At 42.7% G+C, this 11,984-nt stretch overlaps 2 protein-coding genes across 2 annotated transcripts in view; one reads left to right on the top strand and one right to left on the bottom strand.

The window, feature by feature from the left end:
• LOC143274662 (uncharacterized) overlaps positions 1–2,433 on the top strand; it is a 24,689-nt gene extending 22,256 nt beyond the window's left edge. The window contains exons 12-13 of the mRNA XM_076578534.1: positions 1,129–1,682; positions 2,410–2,433. Of these exons, the coding sequence (XP_076434649.1) occupies positions 1,129–1,682; positions 2,410–2,433 (578 nt within the window). The remainder of the gene's footprint in view (positions 1–1,128; positions 1,683–2,409) is intronic.
• Positions 2,434–4,476: 2,043 nt separating this feature from the next.
• LOC143274874 (coiled-coil-helix-coiled-coil-helix domain-containing protein 2-like) lies at positions 4,477–11,355 on the bottom strand. The gene is made up of 4 exons (XM_076578841.1): positions 11,181–11,355; positions 10,376–10,514; positions 8,330–8,549; positions 4,477–4,995 (listed from the first exon to the last, which is right to left on the bottom strand). Exons 1-4 carry the CDS (start codon positions 11,222–11,224, stop codon positions 4,982–4,984), a joined length of 417 nt encoding a protein of 138 aa, XP_076434956.1. The 5' UTR covers positions 11,225–11,355; the 3' UTR covers positions 4,477–4,981.
• Positions 11,356–11,984: the final 629 nt, after the last annotated feature.

Genomic DNA, 11,984 nt, shown 5'->3' with positions numbered 1-11,984 from the left:
TGGTGGTAGTTGTGGTGGTGGTGATGGTGATGATGGTGGTGGTGGTGGTGGTGGTTGTGATGGTGGTGGTGATGGTGATGGTGGTGGTGGTGATGGTGATGGTGGTGGTGATGGTGGTGGTGGTGGTGGTGGTGGTTGTGATGGTGGTGGTGATGGTGATGATGGTGGTGGTGGTGGTGGTGGTGGTGGTGGTGATGGTGATGATGGTGGTGGTGGTGGTGGTTGTGATGGTGGTGGTGATGGTGATGATGGTGGTGGTGGTGATGGTGGTGGTGGTGGTGGTGGTGGTGGTTGTGATGGTGGTGGTGATGGTGATGATGGTGGTGGTGGTGATGGTGGTGGTGATGGTGGTGGTGGTGATGGTGGTGATGATGGCGGTGGTAGTTGTGGTGGTGGTGATGGTGGTGATGATGGCGGTGGAAATGATGGTGGTGGTAGTTGTGGTGGTGATGGTGGTGGTGGTGGTGATGGTGGTGATGATGGCGGTGGAAATGATGGTGGTGGTGGTGGTGGTGGTGGTGATGGTGGTAGTTGTGGTGGTGATGATGGTGATGGTGGTGATGGTGGTGGTGGTGCACTGGCCTGTTTGTTCGATATCCAGAGTAAGAGTGAGAAGTGGGGGAGGGGGGGGCAGGAGGCTGGGGGGGGGGGTGAGCAGGGGCGTGACAAGAAATATTGAATTAAGAACGAATAAAAGAGATGTTCTTGGGGGGGGGTTTGTCTGTCGTTTGGGTGGTTGGTGGTTCGTTGTTGTTGTTTTTTTCCCCCGGGTTAAAGAAAACAACCGGGGTAACGAGCAGACTGCTACACCGGTCCTATCTCTAACCATGTTTGCTCAAAAGAAAAAAAGAGAAAGTGAAAAACAAACATTTCAATTTTCTCCGTTAACGTGCAGAAAAAGAGAATCGTTATTATCCTGGTATCTTGTAGAGGTATGTTTCTTTGAGTGAGAGACAGAGAGGGTGTTTTTCGAAAGGTTTATCATCACCATGATTATCATAACTATTGTTATCATAATTCTTCTTGTTCTGCTTCTTCTTCTTTTCATTAATCAGAAGCAGAACTATTGTTATTATTATCATTATTATTATCATCATTATCATCATTATTATATTCTTCATATTTCAGAGACTGACAGTGGATATGAAAAACCCTATGCCCTCCCAGCTGATGTGTATGAAAACGATGAACATCAGATTGTCCCACCAACGGCAGATCTCCCACTGCAGAACTCCCATGCTGACGCATCGGACCCGCCATACGCGGAGGTCAATTCATCTTCCCACGATGGTTCACAGTCTTCTGGTTCTTGCCGTCCCTACAACCATCAGCCGCTCATTCCTTCTGCAGTTCTTCCATCAGATTATCTTCATCCAACACCATCATCTGACGATCTTCGGACAGAGGCATACAGCTTCCAGTCTTCAGATTGTCCTCAAAGCAGTCTGAATGCCATTCCTTTGCCATCCATTCTTCCATCAGATTATCTTCATCCAATACCTTCATCCAACGATCTCCTGACAGAAGCTGACAGAATTCTGTCTCAAAATCGTCCTCAGAGATGTCTGAATGCCATTCCATCGTTATCCATCCTCCCATCAGATTATCTTCATCCAACACCTTCTCCGGGTGATCTGACAGAACCTGACAACCTTCAGTCTTCAGATTCTCCTCAAAGCAGTGTGAATGCTATTCCATCGTCACCCACCCTTCCATCGGATTATCTTCATTCTGCATCATCGTCAGACGATCTTCAAAGAGAAGCTGGCAGCTCTCAGTCTTCAGATTCTCCTCGAAACAGTCCGAATGCCATTCCATCGTCACCCATCCTCCCATCAGATTATCTTCATCCACCTTCATCCAACGATCTCCTGACAGAAGCTGACAGAATTCTGTCTCAAAATCGTCCTCAGAGATGTCTGAATGCCATTCCATCGTTATCCATCCTCCCATCAGATTATCTTCATCCAACACCTTCTCCGGGTGATCTGACAGAACCTGACAACCTTCAGTCTTCAGATTGTCCTCAAAGCAGTCTGAATGCCATTCCATTGCCATCCATCCTCCCATCAGATTATCTTCATCCAACACCTTCATCCAACGATCTTCTGACAGAAGCTCACATAATTCGATCACCAGATTCTCCTCAAAGCAGTCCGAATGCTATTCCATCGTCACCCACCCTTCCATCAGATTATCATCATTCTGCATCATCGTCAGACGACCTTCAAACAGAAGCTGGCAGCTCTCAGTCTTCAGATTCTCCTCGAAACAGTCCGAATGCCATTCCATCGTCATCCATTCTTCCAGCAGATTATCTTCATCAAGCACCATCTTCGGATGATCTGACAGAGGTCTGAATTCCACCTTCATACACTTTTACATCAAACTATCTTCATCCTTTTCCAGGTGTGGAAGATTTACATCAGGTGACCCTGGTATTTTGGTTTTTTAAGTCATACATTGTGCATAACTGTTTTAGTGTTGCAGGTCATGGAGATTCTTAGACACATCTTCCATGTGTTTGTCATCATCCACTTTCACTGGAATTTTGCTCTACAAGTCACTGGTGGTCTCCATCCTCTTATATGGATGTGAGACATGGACACTGATGGCAGAAACAGAAAGAAGAATCCAAGCATTCGAAACCAAGTGCTTGAGGAGACTACTACACATCTCCTACAAGGAGCACAAGACCAATGACTATGTGCGGAACCTGGTCAGCAACCTTGCTGGGCCCCAAGAACCACTGCTGGCGACTGTCAAACGACGGAAGATGGCATGGTTTGGCCACGTCATACGACATAACACCCTCTCCAAAACCATCCTGCATGGGACTGTAGAGGGAGGGCGCTGACAGGGGCGGCAGAGAAAGAGCTGGTCCGACGTCAAGGAATGGACCAAAATGACGATGCCGGATCTCCTCACGACAGCTGCCAACAGAACGGCGTGGCGAGCTATGACATCTTCCTCATGTCCCCCCAACGACCCCAGCGGTCGAGGGAATGAGTGAGTGAGTGAGTGACTTTCACTGGATACTCAAAAGGATCACCCCAATCCCATTCCATCTCTGCAAGATTGTCAGTCAGGTCATCATCATCTTCTTCTTCTGCGTTCGTGGGCTGCAACTCCCACGTTCACTCGTATCATACGCGAGTGGGCTTTTACGTGTATGACCGTTTTTACCCGGCCATGTAGGCAGCCATACTCCGTTTTCGGGGGTGTGCATGATGGGTATGTTCTTGTTTCCTTAACCCACCGAACGCTGACATGGATTACAGGATCTTTAACGTGCGTATTTGATCTTCTGCTTGCATATACACACGAAGGGGGTTCAGGCACTAGCAGGTCTGCACATATGTTGACCTGGGAGATCATAAAAATCTCCACCCTTTACCCACCAGGCGCCGTCACCTCCTTTCCATTCAATCTTGCTTTTTATTCCAAGTGAACTTTGGAGCATTGTGTTCATTGACAGATGTATGTGAATGATTTGGTAACATGAACAACTGCAACCAAAATGAATAATCTATGACAGAATGGGGATCATAATATCAACAGAATGGAGATCATAATATCACTATTCGGCCTTGATCTGCAACTGTGCCCATCAAATAATTTGTGAAGTTAGACGGAACATATATCAAAAACAAACTGAACACTGAGGCCAATGTGAAATATGTTTCTTACATGAGATGACAATAGAGTTGAACCATGAGTGAAAGGACTGTAAAAAGACACACTTTGTAAGTGCAGATTTACACTCACGCAAGTGAGTTTGAGCAAAGATTCAAATACACAAATTTTTTTAATAATTTGTTTCATTTTTCAAGTAAGGCTGTATGCATTTGTTGTGACAATATGTGCAAGTATGTATACCAGTGATAGTACACATATATGTGTAAGTATATGTCTCACTCAGTGAGCATTTTCCTGTGTGTGCATGCATTTGCAACGAAGACTGTTGAGCACAGGTGTGCATGCTTGTGTGTCATGTTCTGCAAACTGCAAGCACTCTTCCTTTCTCATGTGCACACATGGACACACACACACAAACATGCACAAAGTTGCTCTCTTTCTCTCTCATAACAAAAAGCTAAGAAACTCCAAATCATTCCCAATTTCAGATTTAATACAGTCTACATCACACATGGTCGATGAGCTAGGTCCAGACTTGAGTCAGGTTAATCAAGGACAAATATTTTTTTAATTATTAACAACTTAAGACCAAAAAAAAATGAAAAGAAAAAAAATCATAACCTCTGAAATCAATTTTATTTCCACATGAAACAAAAGCCAAACATATTTCATGTGCTTATTTCTACAACTTTAATCTGACAATAAATAGTCTGATGGAGTGAGGTGGGTTGTGTGTGTGCATGAACATGCATGCATGAACAGGGGAAAATCCTTTCTTTTTCTTTTTTTTCTTTTTTTTTTTTTTTTTTTTTTTTTTTTTTTTTTTTTTTTTTGTCAGGAAATGTCTGTGACTGTGTGAGGAAAGTTGTTTTTTTTTCTTTTTCTTTTTTTAAATGGCAGTGAGAGAAGTTTTGTTCAATGAGGTCGGGTGGGAAGGAGAGTTTGGACTGCTGCTGTTACATTGTTTGAAGCTTTGGGTATGAGGCCATTATTTTTTTGTTTGTTTGTTCGTTTGTGTTCATATTTTACTGTTGGTGATGGAATGACAATGGTAACAAGACAAATACTCTACATCACAAACCACAATTCTGATGACTCACTGATCACAGTATTCTCTCCACGCCAAAATTTCAGGCCGGGACTAGATGCTAAAGTCCCCCGACTCATTCTGACATATTTTCAGCAAATGGCATCGCACACACACACACACACACACACACACACACACACACGCACCTATATACACACCTACACCTACACACACAGGGCAAGAGCTTTACATTCACACATGTCCTCTGCATTCACAGTACTTGCACTGTTCCCGGTCTTCCACTTCTCTGCTTCAAATCCGCAGCCCTGCAAGGAGCACAACAGACACTTTAAATTTTAAATAAAGAAGAAGAAGGGGGGCGTGGGGAGAAGCATTAATAACCAATAATAACAACCACCAGCATTACTGAGCTGATTGGCAGGTGAAGAAAAACAAGAGGTGAAGGCACAAATAGCCATGAACACACCGACACTGCCTTCCTCACACAAACACTGGCACGCACCTATGACAAAAGAAAATGCGGTATTGCGTCGGTCTTAACGCTACAACTGGGTCATGTTCAGGACTCCTTTGTGCGTGTGTGTGTGTGTGTGTGTGTGTGTGTGTGTGTCACAGAGTGTGTGTGCTTTTCTTCACAATAAAACCCTGAAACAAGGAAGGGAGGTCCTTTTTTTCCAGAGCAGTGAACCTCTCTGTTGATCAATCTCTTCACACCCATCTAAGTGTCGATCAATAAAAGACCAACCAGCTGCGCTGAAGTGGTCAGCGTAAGGGGCTGGCTGGTAGGACGTTAGTTTGAACCCCAAAGGGGGACAAACGTCAGTGGGAGTTTTGTCCCCTGGTGGGGTCCTTGCCAACAGCTGAGTGTGCTAGAGGAAGACTGGGACCACATAGTCCAACAGTGCCAACCCACTTGATGGGCAATGTCTGTTGTCGGAGTGTTGTTCAGCTCACACTGCACTGATTCTCACTAACAATGACTCTGATCTTTATTAATGATATTGTTATGCTTGTGGCTTTTTATGCTGGTACATGCCCAGAAACAGAAAGCTTCAATATGTGTGACGAGATTTACTTCTGTAAACAATGTTTATCAAAGAGTTGTAAGCCTACACACTCAGACGCAGTCTTCACAAATTGATAGCATCGCCTTGCCAGTTTCAAGATTCTCTGTAAGTTTACCACAAACACACTTACACATGTGTAGAAATGCAAATCAAGCGCACACAATTTTCTCTTGGCTTTAAACAGTATATTTTGAGATGCCACTGAATGATGTAACTATCATCAATATTAAGCAATGTATGTATGCCTTTACACTCGCAAGGCTGGCTCATTTTGAGATTGAGATGCAAATGGTACTTTACTCATTACTGTGTATTCAGTATCAAAAAATTCTGCTGGGCATTTTCTTTCTTTGCTCTTGGTTAACTTTCATATTTCCTGCTGCGCTTGCCATTCAACCTGATGGCACCGGATAATTCTAACCAGTTTTGCACAGCAAAAACAAAATGACTCATACGGACTGACTCACTCTGCATCATCCATACCAACAAGCAGTGCAACAAAACTTGCCAGCTAAACTTTCCTCACTGTGCATTTTGTGTATATGTTTTCACTCTACATCAGAAAATAAAGACAGACACATCATGCTCGTTTACTTGTGCGAGTGTTTGGGGGCACCTTTCTGTGTTTCTCTCACTCAATGTTCTCGGTTTGTCAGATCTTAAAGTGGTTGTCAATGCGTCTGTGTCCACAATATGATTTGCTCTGTCGCCAAGTATGTCAAGTATACTGACTTAACCATGTGCTTTTCAACCAGGTTGCAATTTCATCCATCACTTGATCCCAGTTCATCATTTTTTTTTTTTTTTTTGTTAGCTTCAATTTTTTAATGGACTCTCCAATCTATATTCTGATGATAATAAACAGACATCAAATCAACAAATTTGTACAGACCTATTTCCTTGACTGAATTAATTAGTATTATTTAATAAACAGACATTAAATCAACAAATTTGTACAGACCTATTTCTTAGACTGAATTAGTTGTGTGTTTAATAGACATCAGATCAACAAATTTGTACAGACTTATTTTTTTAACTTAATTAGTGTGTAAATAGACATCAAATCAACAAATTTGTACAGACCTATTTCTTTGACAGAATTAGTCAGTGTGTTTAATAGAAATCAAATCAACAAATTTGTACAGACCTATTTCTTTGAATGAATTAGTCAGTGTGTTTAATAAACAGTCATTAAATCAACAAATTTTGTACAGACTTATTTCTTTGACTGAATCAGTCAGCGTGGCCACGACTTTATGAATCTGTATCATAACTATGTGGGTTGCCGTTTATTTATTCTATGTTAATCATTTGTGATTACCTTTTTGTCTCTTAATCCTCAATACCACTCTGTATACTCAGTCTAACAAGATGATCACTTCAAAGTATGTCACAAAGAAACAACATCAAAAAAGGTGTATTTTCGTCTTGCTGACTAAACACTGTGCATAAGAAGCAAATTACTTCCATGTCCTGTCAACTTCAGAAATGTAAGCAAACCAGTAATGAAGATTTTTTTTTTTCATTCACATTGTCAACCTAAGCACAAAAAAACAGGAAGATATTCAAAACAGGAAGAACTTTATCAATGAATGTACAGCTTTGTTCCTGAGCATTCATGTAGCTTGGTGTTGTGCATTAACACACACACACACACACACACACACACACACACACACACACACTCCAATACACACATGACTACTTGCTTTCAATAATAAAGCAACCAAACTAAAAGACCGTAAATAAGAAAAACCAAATTCTAAGCCTATTCACAGTACCACTCGAGAGTGAACTGGTGGCTAAGACTGAGAGGGCAGAAAGTCCTGAGTTAGCTTTTCAAAAGGTCCAGAATTTTTATCCCCCCCCCCCCCCCCCCCCCCTACCCTCCACCCCTCCTCAACTGGAACTTGAGTGCTGATCTGTCTGCTAGTCTTCCAGATGAGACAAAGAACCAATGTCCCATGAACAACATGCACTCAGCCCACATAAAATAACCCACAGTATGCGTGCTGCCCCTGGTGGATTCTGAAGAAAAATGGTGACAAAAAATAGAAATGAATGTATGTGTAAAGAAAACAATATTTTCTAAAATAAACTTCCCTTTCATGAAGACACAACACTGCCAAAACAGTACATGACCCCCATCAGAAGATAACGACGTATTACTAATGGTCAAAACAACTTTCACAGACCACAAACTGTTGACCCGTCAAACAAAACCATTCCTGCATGGGTTGGTTCCCTTTGACCATCACCTGTGCTCAATGAGGGTCTCATTTAACACTTTGCACCCCATCAGTGCAATTGTACGTACTGCAGTTTCTGTGGACCAGACACACAACCGCTGAGCAGACTGTCAAAGCCATGCTCCTTCACAAAATGCAAACAGCTCATCAAAATCACACTCAATCCCCTTGTAAACATTAACTAATTTGGAGTATGACTGCCGGCTGACATGACAAGGGTAAAAACAGTCACACACGTATATATAAGTGTACACTTGTGTACAAACATATAAGTGAACGTGGGTGGGGTTCACAGCCCACCAACAAAGAAGAATAAGACTCACCAAACTGCTCTTTACACAGTCGCAGTGCCTCGTTGAAGCCGGCGCAGAGCGCGAGGTCCGATTGGTTCTGGGCGCATTGCAGGAACTGCTTCAGCTCACGCTCACAGGGGTTGTACACCTGCTCCTGCTGCTGGTACTGTGCCTGGGCTGGCTCCACCTGCTGTGGGTAACCCCCTCCCCCGCCTCCACTGCCCGTCATGGCCGCGCCAACTGTGTGACCCTGAGGAAACAAAGGTTGGCAGGGTTTCTCCATGGACTGGTTTTCTTGTGGCAGAAAAGTAAGTCAGGCAGGTCCTGATAATTTCTTATCAGAACCTTCTATTTACTTACCTGAAAGAATGTAATTATATAATTATCTTATCATGTAACAAAAAATTTGCAAACAAAAAGACAACAAAACAAACAAGATATATCAGGCTTTCAAGACTTTCATGTGACAACCACTTAATCCAACACTGGGATTATGGAAAGGAATAAGAAAGAAAGAAAGAAAGAAAGAAGAAGACAGACACTGGGCATCTCAACAGGCTATCTATCTAATCAATGCATACAATTTCAAACTGTTCTGATTCTGAAAGACCTTTGACCAGTTTTGATGAAAATTTAATGACAAATTGCAGCACTATAACACTTCTAAAACTGATCCATTATATTATATTTGTGATCTTGAACTCTGACTTACCAAGTTACTGAATCTTACCCATGACTATGACTTTCTAAAGCCTTTGTAAAGGGATTCGTTTTCACCATTGCTATACATCATGTCTGTACCCAGTCTAATGATATGTCTAGATGAAAAGACGGGCGTAATAGCTGAGTAGTTAAAGCGTTGGACTGTCAATCTGAGGGTCCCGGGTTCGAATCACGGTGACAGCGCCTGGTGGGTAATGGGTGGAGATTTTTACGATCTCCCAGGTCAACATATGTGCAGACCTGCTAGTGCCTGAACCCCCTTCGTGTGTATATGCAAGCAGAAGATCAAATACGCACGTTAAAGATCCTGTAATCCATGTCAGCGTTCGGTGGGTTATGGAAGCAAGAACATACCCAGCATGCACACCCCCGAAAACGGAGTATGGCTGCCTACACGGCAGGGTAAAAACGGTCATACACGTAAAAGCCCGCTCGTGTACATACGAGTGAACGCAGAAGAAGAAGAAGAAGTCTAGATGAAAAGCCCAAATCTTCTCTCCCTTTTATTGATTTATTTATATACCATGTTTGTAACCTTGACCTATGACTTGACCCTTTGTTTCAATACAGATCAAATTTCGCACGCTACGGCCAATCAAAGTGCCAAAATATTTCTGTTTTGTGCCTGAAGCTTTATATAGTTTGAGAAGTGATAACCTCAACCTCTGAACTCTCAAAAAGGGGCAGACTGGGAAGGTCTGACTCAAGACTACCATTCTACAAAGTTTGGTTACCACACCACTTGCTGCAGTTGAGAAAATTCTGGTGTTTAAGTTTATGAAGCAGATGGAAACACAGGCAAAAAATCCACATTATTACTTCCATCAGTTGCTCACAAATGTAAACAAAATGAGCCAATATAATAACCCTGTTTCAGTTGTCCTTGTGTCTTTGTGCATGTGTGTACCTCTGTGTGTGTGTGTGTGTGTGTGTGTGTGTGTGTGTCTGTGTCTGTGTGAATACATGTGTCTGTATGTGTTCATGTCTGTACATGTCAGTGTATGTATATGTGTCACTGTATGTATCTATCATTCTATGTATAAATGTATGTGTGTATAGGTATATATCATGTTTGAATACATGTGTGTGTGTGTGTGTGTGTGTGTGTGTGTGTGTGTCACTGTGGATCCTTTAATAAACTCATTTTCTCCACATCAAATTTGGCTTCAATTTCTTTTCTTTCTTTTTTTTTAATTAAATAGTTCTTTTCACACATTCCAAATTGTATGGAAGTTAAGTCTTTGAGGTTAAACCAGATTTCCTGATTATGATAATATGATTTTATTTCACTTCACTCCCAATCTGCAAGATTTACTTCTCAAGATAAACCATTCCAACAGAGAACTCACTCACCACAGCGGATCCAACGGCAACACCAGCTGCGGTGGCTGCCATCTGTTTAAAGAGGCCTGGCTGTCTGGGAGCAGCAGCGGAGGGAGGGGGGTGTGCAGGGGCGTAACTCATGGGCCGCCTGGGAGGAGGTGGAGCGGACCTGAGAGAGAGAGAGAGAGACAACACATAGAAATATTCAAATGAAATGTGTTATGTACACAAGCACTCACAGTCATAATAATGTATGTCCACACACAGTGTTCATGCTTACATGCAAGCATGCATGGGTCTCTCTCTCTCTCTCTCTCTCTCTCTCTCTCTCTCACACACACACACACACACACACACACTTCTAAATTCTGCTGCTCCCACTATGCCAACAACAACACACACACACACACACACACACACACACACACACATTCTTACACATCGCACCTCCCACGACACACACACACACTCCCACATATTGCACTTCCTATGACATACACGTGTGTGTGTGTGTGTGTGTATGTGTGTGTGTGTGTGCGCGCGCGGTGTAGTGTGAAAATGTACGTGTGTCAGTGTACATACATGTATGCAAAGCACACACACAGCTCTCATGACGAGTACACACAGGTACTGCCATGAACATGTCTCGCGTGTTGCTCAATGTAATGTGTTTAGGAAAGCCGACACAGACTGTCGCATTTTAAAGATATCAGCGCGTTAATTATTGGTTTGGATTGCTACGATCGCAAATGTCAACCAAGCAGTTTGGTCGTCTGCTACACAAGCCACTGCACCCATATCACGATATACGTATCTTTGACTGATTCTTACATACCTGCCACCAAACATTGGTGATGATCCTCCGCCGCGACGAGGCATTTTTAGTTATATAAGATTTGTCAACTGAAAATATGTGCAGGGTTTTAGAGCACGGTGCAGTACAGTCTGATGAAATGCGACACACAAGTTGGAAACCAGCGCCTCTCAGCTCTCCAAAACTTCCGTTGCCCTTGACCTTAGCTCCGCACTCCAGGTTTTTCTATTATGTCTTTGGACAAATTATTACGATTAAATCTACTGGTTCTGGATCCCCAAAAGCGGGCCACCCCTCACCACCACCCGTCTTCAACCCCACAAATCTACAAACCCCACAACCCCAAAAGTCTACAGAATATTCACAATGATGAAGGCGGTAGTCAAGGGAAAGAAGAAGAAGAATCCTCATCTTTTTATTCTCTCTCTCTCTCTCTCTGTCTCTCTTTTTTTTTTTTTTAATAAGAGGGAAGGGAGGGAGGGGGTGGGCGCAACATGCACATGGTTATGTTCTCGGAGGCAATATGATGCAATTGTAAGCATGTATGTCAAACGTGTGATGTATGTCAAACGTGTGATGTGAATCAATGTGACGTGTTTGTACATTAATTGAGAACATTAGAGAGTGGACGTCACTGACGTGATTTCATACATTTATGTGTGCGTTCGTACTGATGATTTCACGTACAGAAATGAGTCAGTGTAAGAACCGTCTCGATCAGTGCCTGCATGTCGGACGGTGACTGAAGCAACGTCGTATATATGTATACATGTCCACTGATTTTTTTTCCCATCATTATACACTCTGCTGCACACCTCGATCCTC

This window comes from Babylonia areolata, chromosome 29 (assembly GCF_041734735.1).
Source record: "Babylonia areolata isolate BAREFJ2019XMU chromosome 29, ASM4173473v1, whole genome shotgun sequence".
NCBI lineage: Eukaryota > Metazoa > Mollusca > Gastropoda > Neogastropoda > Buccinidae > Babylonia > Babylonia areolata.
This window is presented reverse-complemented; position numbering and strand designations above follow the sequence as displayed.